At 38.0% G+C, this 26,482-nt stretch overlaps 1 protein-coding gene and 1 long non-coding RNA gene across 18 annotated transcripts in view; both read right to left on the bottom strand.

Annotated features, from left to right (window-relative positions):
* LOC309632784 overlaps window positions 1-26,482 on the bottom strand; it is an 807,477-nt gene that overhangs the window by 517,518 nt on the left and 263,477 nt on the right. The window lies entirely within an intron of this gene.
* The window catches only part of ELAVL2 (ELAV like RNA binding protein 2), a 158,445-nt gene that overhangs the window by 55,958 nt on the left and 76,005 nt on the right, over window positions 1-26,482 (bottom strand). For 6 of the 17 annotated variants that reach the window (XM_082400568.1, XM_082400577.1, XM_082400584.1 and 3 more), the window contains exons 2-3: window positions 17,922-18,012; window positions 14,889-15,132 (exon numbers count right to left, since the gene is read on the bottom strand). In XM_082400568.1, coding sequence (XP_082256694.1) covers window positions 14,889-15,132; window positions 17,922-18,012 — 335 coding nt within the window. Of the gene's footprint in view, window positions 1-14,888; window positions 15,133-17,896; window positions 22,988-26,482 lie in introns of those variants that run through there. The other 11 variants (XM_082400572.1, XM_082400574.1, XM_082400573.1 and 8 more) reach the window with 5 other exon arrangements.

Genomic DNA, 26,482 nt, shown 5'->3' with positions numbered 1-26,482 from the left:
TTGTTTCACTAGAGTTCTATACTATAAGTAACATAAACTGACTCTAGCTAACTAGCAAAAGGGAATTTACTGGAAGAGGCACAGAAATTTTCAGAATCAATAGGGGTTGGGAACCAGGCTCCAGTGGGCTAAGTGGTGAAAAGAACCACCATCATCTCAGATCTAAAACACACAGTCTGATGAGATGGGTCACCATCACCATCTCATCCTTCCATCACTTCCTTGAGGTCTTGGGAGAAAATACCTAATTGATTTTACTTGGGTCCCATACTGGCCCCTTGTCTATACTAAGGCAAGGACAGAGAGAACCTGTCTCTTGGCTTCTGGAACTATACTCCCACCAACTGTACACCAGGAAAGAGAATACCTCAATATGGAATGGTCTTATGAAATCAGAGAGACAATCTTCTCTTGCATCCACGAAGGGTCTTACAAATTTCTCCATACAAACTGAAAAGAAATACCTCTCTTATTTCTCATCAAATAAAAACTGCTTCAAAGATTGACCATCAAATGGAATAATCAACAAATCACTAGTGGACCAGACCATCCCCTGCATATAGGAAGCATTGCTTCTAACTCCTAGCTCAAAAACAAAAGAAAGTCACCAATTTAGAACATTCTGCATCCCCCTCTGCAAACTATGACCAGTTCCCTCTACCTCTACCACACCTTAAAAATAAGGTGCCAATAACGTAAGAAATTACATTATCAGAGTATGTTGTGACTCAGGATCTCTTTAACAGATAGTCACTACCCTAAATCAAGTACCCAACACTGGCTGATATTCTCCAGCATGCCAAGATTCTTAGTTAGACAAAGGCTGCTAACCTGAGTCACTTTCACCACTAATACCGGTCAAGAACTTACAGCTCCAGAAGAACATCTTCCCTAACCCAATAAGAGGTCTTTGGTAGCTCCCCACAAAGAACGCAGCGCAGAGAAGTCTGCATGAAGCCTGAATTAAGACCTTAAACCATAAAAAGTATTAACTTTTTTTTATTATTTTATTAAAGCCTCCACCGGGGGAGCCTTTCTGCTAAGTCTCAACTCATGGAATTGCTCTTAAGTTGTCAATAGCCAGCATTTGAAAATAAATACAGTCACTAAGCGTGGAATGATGTTCCTGTAGCCAGCAGGCATCTGGCAGATGCCAACAGAGAAGGCAGGAGGCCAAGATATGAGACCAAAAATTTTAAAGGAAGACTGCTCTACTCAGTAGCATAGAATCTGAAATAATGTAAAGGCAGAAACAGGCCACCACCTGCCTCTAAATTCAGCCGACATCAGCATCTGTCTCCCAAAGTTGCTGCAGGAAGATGCTTAAGGCTTTCTTTACTACAGTAATTGTTCCTGTGGTCTAAAAAGGAATGTCCCTGGCTGGGGTTTTTTGGTTTTTTTTTTTTTTAGGGGAGGTGGGATTGGGTGGGGTGGGGTGGGTAGAAGGAGTGCTGGGGAAGGAAGAAAAATGGAAGGAAAAGCTAAAACTATAGAAGAGAATTTCTATTTTTCCCTCTTTGGCTCCTTCTACTGAGCAACAGCTTTCTGCCAAGATTTCCTTCAGGTTCTCAGTGGAGGAGAGGATGAAGTGAGATAAAGAGAAAGAAGTCTGGAGCCATCGGCCTGTGTCCCAGGACACCCCACAGGCGGTCATCCCTGGACGTTGTGACTCTCTGGGAGAAGAGGAAGTAGAAAAAAAGTGTGAAGGCAGAGAAAACTGCTGGAGAGCAAAGCTGCTTTAGTTCTTTTCTGAATCTACCGTGTGTGCCACTGCCTCTTCTTCCAGGTGGCCTGTCGTTATGCCATGGAGATCGCAGGCAACTTCCACAAGAAGAAAACAAGCCTGAACCAGGCTGGACCACTGCAAAGGGGCGAGATGAAGTCCCTGAAAGTAGTGAGCAATCTGATTAAATACTGCACAAATTCACTGTTTTACCTGGATATTCCTTTTATGGGGAAACTGGCAAGAACTAAGTTTGAAGACAAAGAAATTATTTCAAAGGGAGGGGTTGATTCCTAAAGGCAAGTTGAAATGAAAGGAAATAAAATACGCAGAAAAGCCCATGGTCCAAAGAAACTTACTATCTCCTGAAACAATTACTATATATACAATATATATGTTATAAATATTATACATATTATTTTTTAAAGTATTTTAGAAGTAAATTATATATATATGTGTATGTGTATGTGTATATGTATGTGTGTATGTGTGTATATATATATATATATATATATATATATATATATATATATATAAAATTTACTTTTAAAGTACTTTGGTAGGGCTTCCCTGGTGGCACAGTGGTTAAGAATCCGCCTGCCAATGCAGGGGACACAGGTTCGAGCACTGGTCCTGGAAGATCCCACATGCCACGGAGAAACTAAGCTTGTGTGCCACAACTACTGAGCCTGTGCTCTAGAGCCCACAAGCCACAACTACTGAGCCCGCGTGCTGCAACTACTGAAGCCCGTGCACCCTAGAGCCCGTGCTCCGCAACAAGAGAAGCCACCGCAATGAGAAGGCCATGCACCGCAACGAAGAGTAGCTCCTGCTCGCCACAACTGGAGAGAGCCCGCACGCAGCAATGAAGACCCAACACAGCCAAAAATAAGTAAATAAAATAATTTATAAAAAATAAATAAAATACTTTGGTATAACAAATACTGTACAATTTCACTTTTTACTTATATGAGGTACCCAGAATAGGCAAATTCATAGAGATAAAAAGTACAATGGTGGTTGCCAATGGCTTGGGGGAAACAGGGTGGGGAGTTACTGTTTAATGGGTACAGAGTTTCTGTTTGGAATGATGAACTGGTTCTAGAAAAAGTGGTGATGGCTGCACAACATTGTGAATATACTTAATGCCATGGAGCTATACACTTAAAATGATTAAAATGGTAAACTTTATGTTATATATATATTTTACCACAATTAATTTTTTTTTTGTCATGAATCAGTGTGATGTTATTTATGTGCCAGTAGTTTTAAGCTTTAATCCTAGGAGTGGTCATCTAACACACTATCCTGAATGCACACACAGTCCAGGAATAATTAACTAGCAAAACACAAATAAGGACCAACCTCCAAAAGTGACTAGTTACAAGACTATCTACTATCCATATCTAAATCAACAACCATTTCTCTGCTAATTAGTATACTGAATGTCAAAATGGGTTTTTGTTCCTTGAGCTACTTATTGTTAGTGTAATGAGAGTTAGAAATGGGGTCTCATTGGTAAAATCAAAGGTATTCAAGATATGCAGATGTGCTAAAGTAGTTTAGAGACACTACCCACCCCTGTATAAACAGGACACAAGAATCCAAGGTGGCTTTAACTTGTACCCTTATGGATAGGACCCCTAAATATGAAATGGTCCTGGGTTCAGCCTTTGTTCAGAAGGATTTCCTTTTGCATGACTCAAACAGAGGGCACAGATCCCCATCTCTGGAATGCTGTCAGCCTCAAGTGAACATTTCATAAAAGGTGTGTTTGAAGCACCTAAAAAAGAACAGAGAACTGGGACTTCATTAAGCTTGCAAAGTAACTGTATCAGTCACTTAGGGCCAGCTTGCTAGATGTCTGTACGTGCAGAATTTGGTCTTGAGAAACAGCTAAGCCTCACTCCTCCCTCTCTGATGTTTACTTTCACCAACCCAAAATCACCTAAGAACTGTATACACTAAATTAAGTTCATTTGCAGTATCTCACCACCACCACCACCCCCCAAAAAGGGGGGAGGGACTCTTTAAAAGTCTGCTGTCCAGCTCTAGAAACCAGGAAAGAATACTAGATGACCTCCTTACATGATGGCTATGTCCACATATGTTGTTTTCCATAAACACTCAGAGAACTAAAATCTCAAAAAAAATCAAGGAACCTAAGCTCAGAAGATTCCACATTCTGATTTTTAATAGCTCATTAGGTCTATTTTAATGTTCCCAAATATGCAATTGGGGAATATAATGCAGTGAACAACCTTATCATGCCTTTTTGGAAAGGCTTCCAATTTCCAGCACTTACAAAAGGAAATGTATTGATAAAAAAACACAGTAACAAATCAGTATTGACAATTCTGTATTTTAACCTGATTACAACATGAATGAAGGGAATTTATCCCTGAAATAAAAGTCCAGAAATACCAAGAATATAAGGGTCTAAAAACAACCCTGGTTAAATATCTTGAGGTTAAATGTTAGATCCCAAATCATTCTGCTTGAAAAGGTAATATGTTGTCAGAATACATGTCAGAATCCCTAAGCACTATGCTTAAGAAGAGCTAACTTAGCAGTTATGTTCACAAAAGAGAAAGGTCACAGAATTCTAGGGCTAGATATGATTTCAGATCATTTAGGAAAGCGCCTTTATTTTATAGAATAGATATCAATTGATTTGACACTCCATAACCAGCCTATTTAGACACATTTTAAAGTGGACTAAAAGCAAATTATAATTCATTTCAGTGGTATGAAAAAAGCTCTCAGAGACAAGTATCAGGGTTAGGAAGAAGGATTCAGAACATAGTATCTTGCAGGCCACTGTGTTAATGACCCAGTGACTCCTTAAGATTGGATTTAAAGCATCAAAACTCGAAGAAATAAAGTTGCTCCCTCAGGCTCCAGTGACCTTGAATACAATGAAATGATTCTGGCTTACCTGTTTACATGCAGATATGTCTCATTTAAACCTTACTTTAAAAGGAGAATCTGACTTTCTCAGGATAAATCCCGAAGGTCAAACAGGTTGTGAAGAGTCAAGGGCATCACCACATCTACTCTACAAGGTAACATAACCAGATCTATTGCCTCAAATGAAAAAAATGCAAATTCTAGTTGAGTTGGAGTGGGGATTGGGGATGGATACAAGACTTGTGAGCCATATACACTCCCCCTTCAAAATCAAAGCATTATGTAGAAAACAGAGTTCCAACAAAAAGTACAATGATGAGAAAAGAACTCATTAAGAGCTAAAAATAAACTCTAATTCACAATATGCATAAGGATTTAACAAAAAAAGGAAAACAAGATGTAAAATTGCATCTGCTAAGTTAACCATGCCCTCATGGAAATCGCCACCCCTCCTTACACAAACTAGAATCTGTAAAATCTGTGATGACTGAATAAAGCAATGCTTTAAATGCTTTCAATGAATATTTCAACAGAAAGAAAACAAAGGGACAGCAATTTTTTTTCTAAGTCCTCTGATCTGCTAACACTACAGGAATACTGGGCTTCTTAACATCCACACACACAGATCTCTATTTCTCTACTTGAAAACCTTACTTTATGAAATTAGAATATTTAGTACTGGTATTTACAATTTATATTAAAGGGGTATTAATCTTAAGGAAGAAGCTGTCAGTAACAGTGAAAACAAGCCTCAGTTAGTTTTCAACTATCTGATACCTCATGGCTCAATTTAACAACTTGCGGACCTTCCAGATCAATAACACTCCACTGGGGAAGCTTGGCTTAGAGTACCTCCATATTTTAAGTCAAGCTAATTCATTCTGAATAACATTCACCCAATACCACACAGAGCAATAACTCCATACTCCAGTGCTCTAGTTCAGAGAGGCTGGTGTAATACCATTAATCATCTTTCTGGGCTCCCAAGTCCTGCCTTGTATTTCCTACTCCCACTTTGTCCCACCCCTAGAAAATCAATTTTGTTCGTCAAATCACCTAGAAAGCAAAAAACAGGAAATAAGCTTTGCAAACTTCCCACATCATGAGAAAATCTAAGAATTCTAAGACAACAGATTTATTTGGAGATTTTTTTCAAAAATCAGTTTACCCAAAGAAAAAAACATCTGCAACTGTCTTCTAACCAAATGAATATTAACTGGTAAGAAGGGACTGGGGAGAGAGAGAGTACCCCAACGTGCTAGGCACTTTATGGAAGAAACTCAAGTTGGGAGTCAAACAGCTCATATAAAGTAAGTGGCTAGGCTGGAATTTAAACTTAAGTGTAACACGTTCTTTCTAGGCTAAAACCTCTAAAAGTAGTGCTCATGAGCCCACCTCCCTAGCAGGAGAGTTGAAGATAGCAGGCATTTTGTTTCAGTGTTAATCCCAAGAACTTCATGCCAATCTAAGCTAATAACAACCCTAGTGTACATAGGGGTTTGGTAAGTACTATTACCCCTGCATTCAAAGTCCATTTCACATGGAAAGATGGGAAGAAATGCTTATCAACACAGTTTAAACTGAATATTGCTTTCTTCTTCTTCTTCTTCTTCTTCTTCTTCTTCTTCTTAAATGGTCAGTCTCCTGGGCTGCAAGAGGTAGAGATGGTTGTCTCCCCTCCTCCCACTCAGCCCCACCCAGAGGCTCTAGGCTTCAGGGAACCCTGTGCAACTTTTGCTCTTTGGATTCCAAAGAAATGAACTTCTTCAGCACGGGCACAGCACGCTAGAAGTGGATGACAGGCTGATCTGAAAGACAGGAAAGCCCTCCTGGTTCTTCTGGTTGAACACACTTACCCTGTGCTCTGGCTCAGGGTAGGGCTGGGCCAGGCAAGGGAGGCTGTGTCTAAGACCCTCTGGGATGGGCAGGGGTCCTCCAACAGGGAGGACAGCAGGTCTTAGACCATGGCCTCTGCCATCACCCCTCAATTACCTACGGTGATGTATGATGTAAGAGACTACTGAGTAGTTAGATCACAAAAAAGATAGTTTTAAATGAGGCTCCATTTCTTCACAATACTTGGAAGAGCTGCCAATGTTGCTTTACAGCTTGAAGTCTCTCAAAAAATGTATGACAGATACCATAACCAACAAAAAGGATATCCAATGGTGTCAAAAATTGACGTTCTGATACTTTAAGAAGCAAAACCAGACACATTAAGAAGTAAAACATGCTAGGGAATTCCCTGGCAGTCCAGTGATTAGGACTTGATGCTTTCACTGCCACTGCCCGGGTTCAATCCCTGAGTCAGGGAACTAAGATCCCTCAAGCTGCGTGGCACGGCCAAAACATAAGTAAATTAATTAATTAAATTTAAAAAAAAGAAGTAAAACATGCTAAACGAGCCACTGCATAGGCCTGACAGATCAAAAGACACTCACAAGTAAAATGACAGAAAATATTTTTTAAAGTTAGCATTTTTAGCTGGAAAGGACATTCTGATGGTTTCCCCAGCTCTCAAAATTCAGTAGCAGCAGTGGATTTGAAAGTCAAGTAACTTAGAACAAGCTCAAAAGAAGGTGGCGAATTGTGAAGCACAGCTTTAGTTTCAACGATCAACTATTCTGTTCAAGTAATATTTAAAAGGAAATGTTCCAATAGGTGCAAAAGAAAAACACTTTGCTCTACTCATAATTTAGAAAGTTAAGAAAGCAAAGGCTGGTGCTAAGGTAGTGTAACAGATAAGGCAGTAAAATAGAGTAAAATCCACCCCAAAAAAAGCAGATTGATACATCAATTGCATACCTGAGAAACAGAATTTTTGCATTCTATAGATTTAAAAAAGAAGAAGGATTCCTGGATCAGAATTTGTTCTGTATGTTCTTCCATTTAGTTCATCTTTTTTCTCATCTACATTTTTCCATCATTATGATGACAGCCACTAAGTAATAAATTGAAAGTGGTTTCTATTCTATACCACCTGATGTATAAATGTATGTATGTATGTATACTTTTTCTGATGTGAAAGTAAACAAAAACTAGAAGAAACACTGTGGAAAGGTCTGGAATAGCAAAGAGCACGCACGCATTCATATCTTGCTAAATTTCAAGGGGTGAATCCTTACAAAAGAACTTCAACTGTATTCTGTTTTCTATGAATTTGCATACATTAACAAAGTTTATGTTTTGTATCAAACTAATAACGGAATAAAGTCAAGGGCACTAAAACACTATGTTCCTAATCTATTGGCAAAACAGGTATGGTCATCCTTAGAAGTCCCAGTGACAACTTTCTTTTTTTTTTTTTTTTAATTTTTATTCATTAATTTATTTATCTATGGCTGCCAAGAAAGCACAGAATCAAAACTCCTAAACTTCATTTAACCAACAGGTTCAACCTCATTTTCACAGTAAATATTCCTCAAAAGCTGCTGGAGAACTGTGTAACTTGCTTTTGAGAGTTACAATACTTTTCTTCATTTCCTTCTAATGGAATAAAACAAATTAATACAAAGGTCACCATCAAGAAATCAGAGAGACAAAAATCCAGATGATTTACAAATTAATCAGGAATGGTTCTCTTTCAAACTTTTCCACATCCTCACAATAGATGTTTTTCTTCCCAGAAACTAGTCATTTAAGGTTTCATTACCACAGGCTATCAGAAGAAACTTTTCTAAGTCTGCTAACTGAGAGTTAAACTTATTTCATAGTGAAGAGAGTCAGAATATGCCTTGCCACCCCTCAAATATGCCAGCTATAGGCATAAGGAATATTTTGAGTTAAAGACAATTAAGAATCAACAGAGGCAGGAAGAGTACTCTTCTCTGCCCTACCCTTTTCTGCCTAAAAGCAGGTTATAAATTTCCCTTGTGAAGGTGTTCCCCTCTCCTATACCAGGAAGAGGAGAGCAACTCTTACCACTGGGGATGGAGAGTCAGCACCAAGATGAATCTGCATAGATAAACCTTGCTAAAATAGCTCTCATCTTCCATTAGTTCCCCCTATGTATTTTCTTGGTCACTCCCCTACAATTTACCCACCCTCAGAACCCAAACCCCCTTTGCTTTGTTAAAATGGTATATAAGCCCCAGAGTCTAACAACTTCTTTGCTTCACTTTTTTTCTGTGAACTCCAATGCATGTGAAATATTACTAAAAACTGTGCTGCCTCTTCTGTTAATCCCTTTTTCCCCCAGTTTCACTGAGATACAATGGACATATAACATTGTATAACCTATCTTTTGTTAGGTTCAGTAATTGGGGGCTTGCAAATTAAACTAAGAGGGTAGAGGAAAGTTTTTCCTCCTTGACAATGATTTTTTTAAAAAAAGAAAAAACAAAAACAAAAAAACCGTACTTGGTTTCGTAAATCTTATAAATTTCTAATTTCATCATCCTGAAATCCTTCATCTAAATTAATCAAGACTGACACTTTGAAAATTGTTCTATAAAACACCCAAGTTAGGTCTGGGTGGAGAAAAATAAACCTGAAAGAATAAATTTTAAAGTTTTTCCTTGAAACTTTATAAAAAGCCAGTAACATCAAGTAGTAACATCAAATTTTTTAAATGACTGATTAGTCATGACGTTTGGAAGAAACAAGAGTACATGGAAAAATAATGTGGTTTAAAGATACATTGATAAATAGACAAATAGTTTCTTCAATACCACAAAAAAGTAAATTTCATCTCATATTATATAAATTTCATTTTATACAAATTTAGCCACTAAAATCTAAAGACAGCCATATTCAAATGTATAGTCCACAGTTAATACACTAGGCATCAAGGCATTTACCCTGTGCTGCCAAGTTATCTTGTTTTGTGAATATCTTGTTTTGTGAATATCTGCCAAATTTCTAATTAAATAGCACCCAGAATCAGCAAAATGAGGTATTTATTAAGCTGCTACCACCACCCACCTACCCACCCACCCAACCACCCAGCTCTTTTCAAGTACCTGTCTGCAAGAATTAGAATTCTTCATCTCTTGATACTATGGATACCTACAAGTAACAGCTGACCTTAAGACTGTAACTGATGCACACAACCACATTTTCACATTAGTGTTCATCACAGCTTTGGGCTCACGGTGACTGACTGACTTCATCACAGTAAAAAATGCTATTAAATTGAAGGTATGCATTAGACTTATAACATACCACTTATCTGTTTCAATCCTGAGGAGCCAAGAGTATATTTGTTAAAAAGAGGAGGGGAAAATATCACGCCATCAAAATAAAGTTTGAAAATCACATTATCCTCATAAAATAAACCAGCATTAAAACTAACTTTGAAGTTCTCAGGAAGCAATAGGGACATAAGTTAAGAACCCTCACATTTTATATGAGATTTTTACCCCATGGGCCCTCAGGAAGGGGGAAAAAAAAAAAAGAGGTCTGTGTTACCATCCGAGGCACTGCCTGTCCACAGATAATCTACATCTGCAAAGCCCCTCCCCTCCTCGGGGCCCCTGTAATTTGTATTTTTATATGTTTCTTTTGGCCTTTGTTTTTCCGTTTTGTCTGAAAGCTTCTAACTGGCAGCTTATGGGGTCAGCATAGGACCCACCTCAAGCAATTCCTAGGCTAAGAATGAAGCTATCATATCAAAATTAAAAAGAGCAACACTCATTACCTGAGGTCTTCAACTATAATTCTCTTATCTCCTCTTTTTGAAGGAAAAGTAACAGCTACAGAACAAGCTATCCTGGAGTTGTGAAAACTAATTACACACTTACAGACACATACGTGCATACATACATACCTACAAACGCACACACTCTTTTAGGGACAGGTCAGGCATTCAGTAAAGACACAGCCCAGTGACTTTTTACATTCAACGTTTCTAGTCCTGACCCCCAGGAGATCAAAAGCAGGGGAGGGAACAGCATCTGAAACTTAGTTTGCCGTACAATTAGGCACTGCAGTTACACCCACCTGTCCCACCCACCTCCAGCCAGAATTCAGATAAACCTGGAAATCCCTGGTTCTATCTCCCTGCAAAATGTTCAGGAAAAGAAGTCAGTAACTCCCAGGTAATTGGCACATTCCAGGCCCTACCTACAGAGACTGATTCCATAGGTAGATGTGGGCAGGGCCCAGGAACTTGCATTTCTGACAGTCATCCCAAGCGATTCCAATGCAGGTACTCTACTGACCATAAAGACGATGATTCCCCAAACTGCTCACTTGCCCATCAAATCACCTAGGGAGCTTTCCTGACAACAGATTCCCAGGGCCTCCGAAATCTTTATTTTTTAAAACTTCCTCAGGTAAGGATGTGCAGCCAGACTTGGGAACCACAGGGTTAGACTATCTGAATTGACAACCATAGATTTAAAGTTTCTAGAGAAGCATGGATGCTCTCATTAGTTTTATGTATCCCTCACTCCTTGACCCTCAAAAATCTTCCACTCTCCTCCTGTGGAAGACTCACCACTCACAGAAGATGCCCCTTAGTGACCCCTGTACAAGTTATATGTCTCACTAGAAATTCATCAGCTGGTCCTGTGCTTAGTTTTTAAAGAGTGAGTTCTGGCCCTCCAACAAAGCAAGGAGGAAACATGCTAGGGAAGAATGAGAAAACCAGAATTAGGGTCCCTGCTCTGCCATTTAATAGATGTGTAGTCTTGGACTCGACATGTCAACAAAGCTGGGCGTCTCCTCACCTGTCAGTGAGAGAGTTGGCTTCGGTCACCTCAAGGGTTTTTCTGACTCTCAACGCTCTATTATTCATTCCCTGCATCATAAAATCCATTTCACTCCTGCAGCATCAGCAGGTGTCAAGGACTCTGAAGTGCATTTGAGAACCAAAGGGACAGACCGACATCAGCTAAGCTGTACAAACAGCAGTAGCTTCTCACAATTAATGCCTATAGATAGGAAACAGGGTGAAGCATAAAGCTGGCATAAGCCCAAAGCGAGAGCCTGACGAACAACATAATAAATAGAATTTCGACTAGAGAGAAGATAATTGTATTTGTAACTGAACACATTTCTTAATGTATTTCCCTAATCCGTATTCTATCAAAATAGTGACATTAATTCGCTAACACTGACACAATCTAAAAATGATATACTCTCTCTTTTAGGACTTAGGAAAGAGGCACATACTTTCCTAACTAGGTATTTTGTGCCTGAAATACAGTTTCTTAATTTTAGCATTATTTAAGTAGGAAAGACTTAAGAAAAGTGAAAAGGAGGGATTTAAATTTTCTTCCCACAAAGTGATCCCAGTTTTCTTACAACCCAATCAATTAATGCTCCCGCTCCTACAAAATCAGATACCAGGAGCTGGCCTGGTAGCTCCCCAGGAGGTAGAATAAGTTGGATAATTAGAGAGGGACTGAGAAACTCTGCCCTGACCCTAAAAACATATACTGAAAAACTGCTCAAGATCACTAATGCTAAACGCCACAGGGCAGGGTCCAAATCCCCACAGATTCTTTCAAAACCTTTTTAGAGATATGTTAATAGTAGCTTCTTCAGAAGATATGCCCACTTTGCCAAGTGCAACAATTCAAAACCCAGTTTTAGAAATCTATGTACTAGATTATTTTGTTCAATACAAGTATTCACTAAGAAACTCAGAATAACAAAAAAAATCTAAGGTAATTTTATGTTTGAAGCTAAACAATTCTGACCCGTCTAAATACTGATTTAACCCATACCAAGAATAAGACGTTAGTGGGCCAAATCAAAACAGGGTTGCTAGAAGAGGTCCTTAGTATTCCGATGTGCCTACTCAACTTTTTAATTTATAGTTCATTATCATGGATGTTCATTTTATGAAACATGCTCATATTTTATTGACGTGAACAGGTTTTATGGAAGAATTACAGATTTTCTGATAACCAGTTAACAAATGACTTCCAAAGCAACATGTTCAATGGAAATCTAGTGTCAAAGAGGTATTTTCACACACACACCCCCGCCATGAGTTCTGTGATTAAATAAGACTGGGGAACTGTAAATCAAACTGGTTTCTTTACTGCAGGATTTTAATATAGTTTTTAGTATGTTAATGATCTGCAATATGGTTCTTAAAAACTACGGGGTACAGATTTTTCTCAAACCTGTCTGTCAGAGGAACAGTTATTTTGAGGAGTATTTATGACTAAATCTCATGGAACTAAGCTTAGAAAAAACACCTTTTGACCTTGGTGCTCACTGTTCGTTTTCTTGGGGACTCAGCTTATGAGAGATCTTAAACAGAAATTTCACTATGGTGGAAACCTCCATTATCCAGCTCTCCCTGAAAAGGCAATGGGGTGAGGGAGTGAAAGAAACGGACAACAAATATTAACACACTTTGCCAGTATCTAAGTATCTAACCAGGCACTCTTTCAGATTACCCATGCGCTGTGGTTCTATTACTACCATCCTCCACATAAAGCCAGAGAAGCAAAGGGTCTGAGGATACAGAAGTCAAATTTATCCAATTTTGCCACGTAATAGCTCTAGTAAAAGGTTTACAGAAGAGTAAGATAATTCAAGACTGACCAGAGGTAAGAGATGAAAATCTGTGCAATGTTTCCTGTGGAAAATGCCTAATTCAAAGGATGTATGATTGGTTTACTGTTTTCATCTACCATAACAAAAAATGTGACCTTTATGCCTAGTTCAAGCAACATTTTTTAAAATAATAAGAATAACTACTAAGCAATCAAACCAGAAATCTCATCATTTATGTCAAAACCTTCAAACCATTTATCACATTTATGTCGAAGAGACTGCAAAATTCACATATAAAAGGATGCTGTTTTGCTAAAAACATAAAATAAAATTCAGTACCAGGACAGACACATGTAATAAAAAGCCTTTGTTCTCTACCTTTCCCAACTTTTCAAAAACTGTTTCTTTAATAAATTTCACATATAAATTTTACATATGCTGCTCACACTGATTTTGGAAAAAGAAATGGAAAAATCTCATCCATTCAATTATCAATATTCAAAAACAAAAAAGAAACCTTCCTGATAATCATGGTGAACATCTAAGTAACATAATTAGTTACAATATAATTATGTATGGATTGATGACAACCAGGTTTTACTTAGTTTTTACTTGGTTTACTTGATTTTAATGAATAAATTCTCTCTGTGAACCTCAATCTGTATCTCAAGTAAATAACGACTATGAGGCCAAGCCCAGGTGACAGCTCTAAGTCAGCCTGGAGACAATAAGCCCTGCTGTCTTGATAAAAGAACAGCTAAAGTACCATCTCAGAAAAAGTCAAAATTGGCCTCAGAAGTTAGCTAGGGACCCCTTCCTCTGCCTTCTACCTCATTTTACCAAGGGAAACCTAAAGCTGAAGCCAAGGGTTGACTTGACCAACGTCATATGACCAGTCAGAGTTCAGACTCCTGGTCCAACTCCTCAAACTGCCTTTAAGTATCCTTTCCTCATTTCAAATATTTAGCTTAATATTTTGGTTATAAGCCATTTAATACACACCATCACTCAAATTTAACAGTAACATGAAAAAGCTAGAGTCTGTCTACACTTCATTCATTTTCAGTGTTTAGAAACAACTCCCGCAGGAAGCATTAACCCTTCTCTGACAAGAACACTCTCCTTAATTAGGTTTTGCCTTATTCTAAAAATTTAGTCAAATCTTACAAAATACTAAGGAGATTTTCCACTACCCAATATTCAAAATATACCATCATTAAAGGCCAAATACTCATCTTTTCATTCTTATCTTTATAAGAGGAGCGCTCATACACCACTTTTTCCAGAAGCTAAGATCTTACCAAACTCAAATTGTATCAGTACAAATATTTACGTATTGACAATGTCAATATTACCATTTACTTGGTCATACATAAGGAGGACTACAGAGACTTAAGAAAAAGGACATTTTAAGAGGTTTTTTCCTCTCCTAAAAAACAATTCTCCCTGTATTTCATTGTTGAAATGCTAAATCATGTAAGCTCACAGATCTCAAAACTAAAGGTTAACATGACACTTGCTGCTCCAGACACACACACACCTTTAAAGCATTTTTCAAAGATGCTATTGTATAGTTCAGATTATAAAAAAGTCTGGTTATTATATTATTTTATGCTTTAAAAGGAAAACTTGAAACTCTCTAAAACTAAGTTTCATACTGTTGATGTAGCCAGGAACAGAGAGAAAATCTAGATGTGTAAAAGTCTAGCACTGAATGATTTACAAGCAGTAAACTTATTTTCCCATACCTTAAAACACAATCCTTTACACGTGAGGAACCTTACATAAAACTGCATACCTGTTATTTTGTCCCTTACAAGCTTACAGGACTCTATCTCACCGATGCTCCCAAAAAGACTCTTTAGTTCCTCCTGTGTCATGTTCTGAGGAAGATAGTTGACTATTAAGTTGGTCTTGCTGTCCTCTGTGTTCCCGGAGTCCACTGGTGACGAGCAGTTGTTGTTTATGGTGGTTGGACCGTTGGCTGTGTTATTGCAAGTTGGCCCATTAGACAGTTGTGTTTCCATGGCAGCAATTACCTGCTAAAAACAGAAGATAAGAAATGTCAGAATTCATATTTCACAAACTATTAGAGATTCCATCGAAGAATTTAAACACTTGTCACTAAACACAAGTCGTTCTGCTGAAATTACAACAAAGCTTCAAAAAGTGCAACACCTATGCTAATTCTTACTTCATATTAAGCTATTCGATTTAAGATCACAATTGTACTTTTCACATACATATTCCATACATGCACATAAGCACAATTTAAATCTTTGACATTCTCTAGAACCGCATTCTGGGTCTACTCACATACCCTTACTCACCTGCTGTGTGTCCACAGACTTGAGGAAATTTAGTACCAAAGAGCATAGAATTAAACCCTGACTAAAAATACCAGAAAATAAAAGTGCTTAACATGCTGCCAAAAACAAGCCCAAAAAAATGATCTACCTAACTTTGCAGAGATATTCAGTTAGCCTAGAAGTTCAAATATTCTAAAACTGACACATCCATTAACTTAAAATCAAGGAGCAAGAGTACTTTAAAAAAATATATATTTGTCAACATGTACTGTTTTGGTTACATATTGAAAATGTTTTTAATTGACAATATCTTATACCTCTATCATTGGTAAGAAATAAGAAAATAGCAAATGTTATATGTTAGGGCACCAAAAGGGTTTGTAGGATAACTTGGGGAATAAACTGAGTACTTAGTGTACCTTGTAGAATCTAGCAAGCCATTCTTGTCAACCTTGGCAGCTAAAGATCACCAACAAGGTAGCTGACCTACAGTATCAAAATAAAATCCCCAAACAATTCAAAATGGTATTTTGCCTTGACTCTGACTTTAAAGGAAAAATAAAAATTAAAAAATCCCTATCCAGTCCACCAAAACAACAATGTAAATGTATCAACTTTTGCAAACAGACGAGCCCAAGGAATTTTCATTTGAGCGTGTAAGCCTGTTGAAAATGCAAGTGATAAGGTATCTATAAACTCCAGATACAGAATAAATAGCAGAGTTGGGGGAAATGGCCTCAAACTGTTCAGGCTACTCTAAAAATCACTTAGTAAGCAAATTTGGATCTAGTTTCCTAAAAACCAATCCTATGCTCTTTGAGCAAAAGAGTTACAAACCACAGCCCCAAATTCTCTAAAACCATCCTCCAATAGCTATCTACTTTGGACAGCCAAGCTTGTAGGGGAATCCAAAAAATCAAAGCATCACTGAAAGGATTTATCCTTCATATTTCATCCATCTCTCAGCTCCACAAAGAAGTACTTCTCAAAACTGACAATTTTGAATAGACGGGATGCTAGTTTTAGGGAAGTTTTAACATATAAAAGGCAAAGAATTTGAGGTAAAATTAAAAAAAGCGAAGTAGAGGCAAAGACTGTTACAAGAAAAGAGAAAAAAAGTCTTTTAAAAAGCATATTGCCTAAGAAAAATAAAAGGGCACAACCGTGGATAAGCAATAGGAAGAAATCTCTACTGCCAAGAGATATTTATAAAAGAAGCCAGCATAGGACAGATTGAGACTGGTCAGACTGGACGAGAATCAGTGCTACCAGGATAAAAAACAGGAGACAAAAATCCAGGCTATCTATGAAATATCAAACCACCTATAACCCTTCCAGAACTTCATTTCCTTTTCAAAGAAATGGGTTGTTTACTCTGCAAACTGCAAGCTACCTCTCTTGAGCAAGTATTTTCAGAGAATACTTTGGGGGGGGGGGGCGGTAAAAGAAAATAAAGGAACCTTTGGAAATCTATATAAAAAAAAACCCGAAACAATTCAAGATATGCATTTTATTATAATTAACAAATTTATCTGAAACTGAGAAAGGAGGTTTCAGATTTCCTAATAAACCATAACTGTTTCAGTTTATAGAATATTAGCCATGGGTCACTCTTTCCACAGCAAAATGCTTGTGGGATTAACCTCTGCCCAGCAGTTAGGAAAATAATGAGCTACTAGATGAGAGTGGCCAAGGCCAATTAAAACAAATCACTATTCAAACCTTAGGGTATATGTGGAGACTATATGAGACCCAACAAAGAGATTCGGACTAAAGCTCACTGGGATGGCATTTGAAATATATAAGCGTTCATTGACAGAAATTAGCAGGATTTAGCAAGGACAACAAACACTCCTCACTTAATTGCACATTTATTTCCATGTTCAGGTGGCAAGAATGAGCTCCTAAGCCAACATTCAAGTGAACAGCTGCAGTAGGCTGTGTGCGCTGAAAATTACAGCATCTCTCAGCTATAGGACCATCTGCTCAGAATAAAATGATACTAATGTGCTATATTTTACAAATAATGCATATTCCATTGATAGGCTCAACACAACTGTTCACAGAATGCAAACTCTTTCAACAGTTACTGGGCAAATAATTTTCAGCCAGATTTACAATTTCGACTTTTTTTTTAAGCATCAGGAATTATAAATAACTTCAAAATTTAGTAACCAAAAAAATACATAGTAAACAGAATGTAAAGAATTACGGTAACTTAGTATGCAGACCATACCAAAACTTTTTTTTTTTTTTTTTAAAAAGCTTGTCACTCTTTTGAGGCTGTACTAAATCCTAATTAAGATAATAAAAAGTTACTTACAAAAGCAGGTTCTGATGCTACATGTACCACTAAAATTGCAATGTGCTTTACATCCTAATGATGGCCATACCACAATAGGTTAAATGTAAGAATAATTAGTACGCCAAATGTAAAGTTCAAGTGTTTGGTATGGCCTCAGCACTCCTGCAACATGCTAAAAAAAAAGTAGCCTACAGAATTTAAGAAAAATCCCACAGACCCCGGTCCAAGGCTCTGCTGCCCACGAACCACTTCTAAGCAGAGAAGCCACATCACACAGTCTGACTGCCATGTTAGTTTGGAGTTGCCGTCTGCAATATGGACACAAAAAGTACCGTATGTTAGATGAGCAAGATAATGCAACAAATCAGTTTGTACAAAATTTACAGTGATTGTATTGATATTCCCAGCACGTCCATGCAGTGTGGCTTAATTGAATTTGAGGCAATTCCAATCTAATCTTTCCAAATTCATTTTAACATGTAGTTTTCTTGCACAAATTAAGCATTTTTAATTAAGAGCCTGATTTTAAAACAGTATTAACTAGTTACCTTGGCATCTATCCTAAAGAACTACCTTAAACCACATCTTAAAAAAATTTTTTTTAAATAATAAAATGAAGCAAAACACTGCATGCTGTCCTATCTCTTAAGGATGTGGGAGAAGGGAGGAAATGTGAATGAAATTATATTTAGAGTGAGAAAAGGCAGTCATTAGTGAATGCTTTGCATAAAAGCACTCTTTCCCCAAAATATCAGAAGGGCATTAAGAGAAGCTATATTTGCCTACACTGTTACATTACACTATAAATAAATGATCCTTAATCCTGGGACTTAAAATTAAAAGTGAATCAAAACCCTGTGAGATTTTTCTGCCACTATAGTCAAAGGATCTCTAACAGTTTTGCTGAGAATTGTTCACATATACTAAGAGGCAGTAAACCAGCATCTTTCAATTGAAATAATTGGACCAATAAATAGGATCGTTTGGAGCAATGTTTATATAGGATGTCAGCTTTGTCCCTGAACGAAATCAAGCAAACATTTTTTAACATGTAAATTGTAAACCCAGCACAATTTGAAATGAGTGTTGCTATGAGGCCTCCAATATAGTTAATGGGCCATTTACCACTTATTACAACTTGCCCAAATACTAAACAGAGCCACAATACTGGCACAAAAGCCAAAGTTTACATTTTAGCCATATATGCAGATGCTTTAAATGGTCAACATAATATTCAGAAAAACTCGGTCTATGAAAATAAATGAGTAACAAAGGAGGGCTGAAAATGTCTTTTACGTGCATATTTATGATTATAAAAATTTCATCCTTAGAGTTAAACCTGGCTGTACGTGATTTACTCTTGATGCAAGTGCGATGAAATTTGTAACATGTGACAACAGATTCCATTTTCTGGCATCTATCTAAAGGGTTTAACATACTCTTTACGGGATGCCATGAAAATGTTTTACTCTTCTTCCCTTCTCCCACTGTTAACCAGGGAATTCAGTCTGATTCTATGTCCTTTATTAAAAAAAAAAAAAAAAAAAAAACATAGTTGAACTGAACCTGTGAAAAAATAAAGTGCTTTCATAGCCATGAAGTATTCTGACAAGAACCTGATTGTGGTTAGACTACATAGGTAGAACAGTTAGGAGGACCACACCTAACAGGTTAAACCAAGCTTAAATTTATGCCCTCCATACCCTCAGGAGTTAATACCTAAACATTCTTCACTACATAAAACCATAGATTCGAATTTAATGAATCCCTTCCATTCCACAGGAAGCGGAGGCTAATGAGCTAATCTATTGACACCCCTCTTTCTGAAAGCCCCAGGGATGCGAACAATCACTTTATTGCACCAACTAGCTAGGAAGGCTGTGTATGGAAAATGATTCTACTGCACTTTTACATTTCAAGCACCCCAGACAGTTTCTCTGCTTGAGGCAGACACATACCTTTATGGGAAGTTATAAATAAGTTGCTCACATGGCCCTTACCTTTATGCTGGCCAACAATTCAGTTACTAAAAATGTAAAGCTACTTCCCCTTCACTTAAGGACAGGCAATTCTGCTCTACTCAATCTACCACAGACAACCAGGCTGTGCACTATTTATAGATTCTACTGGCTCTGAAACTCTTTGGAAGGAAAATAAAAGGCCATATTCCAGCAACAGAGAACCATTAATTTTAAAGCTTAAAAAAAATAATGTCTCAATATATGTTCGCCTCTTAGACATCAATTGTGTCAACTGAGACTACTTTTTCTCTTGTTATTCTCCATGAAATAATTTATGAAAAGATACTTGAGCATAGATCAGTCTAGAATATTCTAAACTTTCCCTGGGTTCTGAGAGATAACGATGAGGTGTCAGTTTGGTGGGAGCATGGATTTTGAAGGGAGTGGAGGACAGGGGAGGAAGTGGCCTTTATGTTTTCACTCATAGTCTACTTCCAAATTTCTATAAAGACTTTTTAAATGGGATTTTTTTTCCTTTTTTACTTAAATGGCCCTCTATGTACTTTCATATCTTAAGTTTCTTACAATAATGGACTTTAGGAAACCAATGCTACTGCTTGACTGCTTAGAGCTGGGACTAACAGTTTCCTGATCACATGAAGAGAAAAAGAAAAGTCTCTATTTTCCAAACTTCCTAATAAAAAATTCTGAAAACTAAAGTAATCAGCTTCTTTCCTATTTTCAAACCTCCTTCAGACAGCCACCAAACAAGACAGATGGCTAATCAAAAACATACTAAATATAGTCTGAGAATTCTCATTAAGTACACTGTCTGCAAGGGGAAAAAAGGTTTCCAAGACCTAGAATCCACCTGATTCAGGGATCAGATCTCTGGTTTAAAGTCACAGCAGGACTGCTGAAAGGGTCGCCGCACACACCCTGGTGAGGCCTACCTATCTGCAACAGCCCCTGTCCACTGCAATGTACACCATCCTGATCTGGGCCCTCATCTCTTACCTGGACCACCAAATTACAGCCTCCCAAAAGGTCCCTCCATCATCCTAATCCACACTTAACACTCTTCCCAGATGGGTTTTCCTAAACTCTCAATAGCTCTCTGCTGCCTATCAAATAAAGTACCAACGACTTATATTACTCAGAGTATAAACATCTGAGATCCTCTACAACTGCTTTTACCAGCCCACTTATTCAAGCATCTGAAAATCTGAACTGCTCCTTGTCCTTCAATCCGTCACAGTGCACTGAAAACCATACATTCTTCTGGCTTTGCTCGTGCAGTTCCAGCTGCCCGGAAGGCCCTCCGTCCTACCTATCCCACTTCCATTTCAGGGGTTTGTACAGACTAAGCATTCAAAAACAGATATAAGGACAAGAGTAGTTCCTTTTTTAAAAAAACTGGAGCATGAAAGGGCAATCACCTTTCTAAATAACACGCAAACTTGGTAGCTTGTTCTTCTATCTCACTTCAAGTACTTCAAACCGTCGATAATTATGAAAGCATATTTTCATTTTTTGGCACACTCCATCAGCCACCCTCAGCCATTGAAATCCAAATTCTTGTTAAATGGCATGAAAAAGGAAACTATCTTTTGAGTGATCAGTTGTGGATTGTTATTTCAAGAGCCCATTATGACCATCTGCCCACTACAAAAAAGCCGGAAGCCAAGACAAATCCAAAAACATGGTAACCCTCTGGCCAGCAGGGTTATGGAGCTGTGGCATCTGGAATCTGGGTCTAACTTCAAGAAAACAGCAGAAGTACAGGTAAATATGAAAAAATTAAATTTTAACTCAAAGGTATTTAAAAACACATCATAATTAAGCTATGGATCTCAAATGGTTTTAATTTGATAGAAACTAGAAAATGTAATAAGCAAACACAAAAGGTAACATCTCTAAAAAGAATCATAGCTAGGGGCAAGGGCAAGCATCTCTCACACTCAAAAGGTCTGGCTTGGATAAAGTGACCTTGGTCTGGATACTTATTTACAGCTAGAGGGTTCTCAATGCCTCGAGTAACACAGAACCAGGGCAGAATCAGTATAGTGCAAAGCCTTCCCTCAGATGACATCAAACCTCTCTAAAGGCCAAGTCACAAGATGAAAGGAAGCAATTTATCTTAAAGTTTAAGAGCAGAACCCATTAAGATAAAGACAGCAGCCTTGGCCAAAAGGCATCTTCCTTTGAGGAACTCAAGGCAAGTAGCTAAAGCTCTAGAAATACTCAGTGAAGTGAGTAATGAGAGCTCACAAATGAGAGCTGGGTAAGCAGCAGGTGGGGTCGTCTAGCAGACACCATTCCTACAGAATGTTTCATCTTTCCCATTCAAATCACTAAAGTGGCATTTTCAGGATACGTTTTGGCTTTACTGAATTAAAACAACAGAAGAGTCAACCAAGCACTCATGGGGCTGACATGTCAGCTCTAAGAATAAGCCATTAGTTTGTTTTCTTTAAGCCTCTTCACTTTGCTTTGTCATTCCTAAAGTAATAAACGTTTGTGGCTTTAAACTTCAAGAGAGCTCCTCAATCCTGGAATCCCTGTCAACTCCCCACCCTACCCCCATACCATTTTAGCTGCCTCACCAGCTCCAAGGATTCCTCAGCCTTGTCAAGCTCAGATTTTTGGCCTTGGGGCTAACAAAGGTCCAAGAGCTGCCAGAGACACTACACCAAACAGCTGCAGAAGTCACAGGGAGAATGTTCTCTGGCAGTGAATGCTAACATTTCTCTGTCTCTTAGCCGTTTATGGCTCCTACAGACAAACTGCAGAGTCTTTCTGACGCCAGTCTTTCTGAGGTTTTGTAGTTCTAGAGCTGGCAGAATTAAAAGCTTTTCAGTTAGAGAGTAAAGCAAGTGAGTTTAGGGGGTCGGTCCCAAGTCCTTTCCTTCATTCTAGGTCCGTATCTGGCTTCTATGCTGGGCAACAGGAAAACAAAGATCCAGTGAAGAAGACTGGCTTAATCTTCACACTCTGTTCACTCATCCATTCATCCACCAAACATCTGCTCAGAGCTCCCATGAACTAAGGACTGTCCTAGGTACTTGAGATACAGCAATGAAGAAATATCCTGGAGTGTACATCTGCAATAGGAGGTGTACACATGTATAAAACAGTGTATTAGCTAGAAATAAGTGTGCTTTGGAATAAAAGAAAATGTAGAGCAGAGTAAGAGTGCTGAAAATGTGGAGATGGAGGATGGATACTTTCCAGTATTAAACAGCAGATCTCACTGAGAAGGTGAGCTTTTGGCCAAGATTTAAAGGATAGTTAAGCCAGCCCCTGCGGTAGGCAGAATAATGGCTCACCTTAGCGGTAGGCAGAATAATGGCTCACCTTAGATGCCCACATCCTAAACTCTGAAATCTGTGAACATGTTACGTTACATGACAAGGGAATTAAGATACAGATGGAATTAAGGTTGCTCATCAGATGACCTTGAGATGGGAAGATTATCCTGGATTATCCAGGTGGGCTCAATGTAATCAGAAGAGTCCACATGAATGGAAGAGGGAGGCTGCAGAGTCAGTGTCAGAGTGGTACAACCTGAAAAAGACTCAACCCACAGTCACCAGCTTTGAAGATGGAAGGGAGCCATCAACCAAAGAATGCGGGGAGCCTCCAGAAGCTGAAAAAGGCAAGGAAACAGATTCTCCCCTAGCATCTCCAGATGGAACGCAGCCCTGCCAATACCCTGATGACAGCCCAGGAGACCCACATCAGGGGACTCTGCCCTTCAGAACTGTAAGATAATAAATCTGTGTTGTTTTAAGCACCAAGTTCATGGTTATTTGTTACAGATTTAAAAGTAAATAAATACATCCCCATAGGGATATCTAGAAGAGAAGCATTCCAGGCAGAGACCAGCTAGGGTGAAGCAAGGAGGAGGCCAGAGGGAGATGAGTCTAAGAGGTATAAGGCCAGACCACATAGGATCTTGGAGGTGCAGGGGAGGAAAAAGTTTTCTTCAACACTCTTAGGGTTCTGGCTGGGTCTGCAAATTAAACTGACAAACTAACAGGAGAAAAGCACACAAATTTTATCGAATTGGTACATGTATATGGGAGTCTTCACAGGAGAATGAAGATCCAAAGAAGTGATCTCAGCAGGAAGTTTATATACCTTTTAGATAAATAAACAATAAAGTTGTGAAGAATTGACAAGACAAAGGGGTTTGGGCTGGGGGTCGTAAGTGATAAGGATTAAACTAAAAAGATAAGGGTTAGTTTAACAAGGTTTGCTTGTATACAGATTTCCAGGCCCCAAATCCCTGTATGGGTGGTAAGAATGTTTTCCTTCCTCCTGGTACAGGGAGGGTACCTTCCACATGGGAATTTTACTACCTGTTTCAGGGAAGAAGAGAGAGGGAGACGGTCAGAATAACCTTTCTGCTTCTGCAGTTTTCTCAAACTTCTTCAGCTTAAGATATGCAATATGCCAAGGTACCATACTTTGGGGTAGTGTGTCCTAAACCCCATCAGAGGTCACCATAAAAAGAAAGGAAACCACAGAAAGGTTTTGAGCAAAAACAGTAGCACGTGCCTATTGTGAAAATAAACTGGATATGGTTGTGTGGAAGAAGCAAGCAACTGTGGAAACAAGAAGACCAATCAAGAAATAATTGCAGTAACCAAGATGTAGAATGACAGTGACCCCAATCAGGGTGAGAAGTGGACTTAGGCAGGAGGAAACATATTACTTACTATAGTACTTACTATAATTACATGAGTAAACTATTTAAATTCATTATCAAGAAACTGGTTTAGATTCTAACTGCTCACATTCAAACAAACCAATTCATTTATTACTTTCTGGGCACTAGGAATACATGACGATTAAGTAAGGGATTAAACTTCTATAGAAAGTTTTGTCTTATTTTGGGGGTGGGGGGGATCTCCTTAAGGAAACCCAACATATGAAAATCTGAGTTTATAATATTAAATCAAGAGTTATTCACTTTATCTATGGATTCTTTAAAGAATTAAGCAAGTGATTCATTTAATAGAAAATGCAAAATTTTTTGAAAATCAGAACTTAAAAGACGAAACTACTTACTAAGAGTATATATAGCATGTCAGAAATTGTCTTGTAACCTATGACAGCCCCTTAAAGCTGTCAGAATTCAAAATAAAAAGAAATCTCTAAGTTCACCCCAATAGGTGAAAGACAAAGTAGATGAAGATAATGAGAATAAGTTACATTTTTGTGAAATGTAATTAAACTTTAAAAATCTATATTCTTCAACAGGGTCATTTATACACCTCCACCGTAGTGAAGGTTAAGCCAGGGGTTAACTCAACCTTGGTTATAGGCTAGAATACACTACCATCTAGTGATGAATCATTCCAACCTCAGTGGGCATTATTAATTTCCATGCCATTATTTGGCTGTAGAACCTAAAATAGGATAAGAGCATAATAAGAATAAAATCAACTACTCCCACAGTTTTGTAGCAGAGTTCTTGTTTGGTATAGGCAGATAAATTTGAATTGCTAAATTAAGACAGTTAACATAGCAATCAACATAGAAATTGGATTAACTTCACATTCTTCTACAAAAGTCACAGCTAACAGGAACCCCCTCAGGGTAGTACAAATTGTGAAAGGCTGATTGGAAATCCTCAAATTAATCCCAGTAGTTGAGTGTTTTCATTAGGTAGGATAAAAACATGGCTCCTCTGTAGGATACAGACAGTAGAATACTGTCATATTTGAGCTCCAAAACAGCAAGTATGTCTAGTCTTAAAGAGAATATAAAAGACAAGGAAGGTTTATGGTCACGAGTATTTTTTTTTTTTAACTCAGAAGTGTTATAAAGGGCCACAATACTCCATCTGGCCACTAAGGTTATTTTACTCTTAACTGTCATCACACAGAAAACTGAAAACTATAGTTAGTGTTTAACCCCAAGTAGCTTATACCAAAATAAAGTGAACAAAATAAAACGTCAACAGAAGAAGGCATATTTCCTTAATAGTGCTGAGAGGCTACAAATATTTCTACAGAACTTCAAAGAAACTGTATTTAAGAGCCGCTACCCTAGGACATATAAAATCTTGTAGTTCATTAATGCATTGTGGAGCACAGAACAAGGGGCTCTCCCCCATCCACTGTAGGACTATAAGAGTGTAAACCTTGATCAACACAGAGGGCCAGCTCCTTTCCTCTCTGAAATGTGGAACATTTCACTGGTATTCACCTGTGAAATGTATTTTTCTTTTCAGTTGATGTTTAAAGTCCTGAGACTCCCAAGAGATAACTACGTTCGATTTAGAAACAGGACTACGAAGTATTTAGTACAGAAAATTGGAGCATCTTAAAAAACATGATTCACACTAAGAAAGATACTTTCCTTTGGTCCATCTCTTCCCCTCCTCCCCAAAAGATGGCTTTCTTTAAAAGCTACATCACAGCTAGAAAAAACAAGCTACATACATCTGTGACTTCTTATGGTAATTAAGCTTATGGTTATTTACTACATTTCAAGAGGGGGCAAGGACTGGCAATCAAAGTGGTATTTTAACTTCTAGTGATTCCAATTGGGGGAGGGGGCCTAAAGAAGAGAATCACAAGGAAATTTCTGGTTAATCTGCTGCCTAGAAATGTGTATAAGAGTTAATGTTTATATATACACTACTAGGTACAGAATAGATAACTAATGAGAACCTACTGCATAGCACAAGGAATTCTACTCAATGATCTAAATGACCTAATGATTTAGTGACCTAAGTGGGAAGGAAATCTAAAAAGTGTATATATGTATACGTATAACTGATTCACTTTCCTGTACAGCAGAA

This window comes from Balaenoptera borealis, assembly GCF_965194805.1.
Source record: "Balaenoptera borealis genome assembly, chromosome: 8".
Classification (NCBI taxonomy): domain Eukaryota; kingdom Metazoa; phylum Chordata; class Mammalia; order Artiodactyla; family Balaenopteridae; genus Balaenoptera; species Balaenoptera borealis.
Note: the sequence above shows the minus strand (reverse complement) of the source record. Positions and strands in the feature narration are given on the sequence as shown.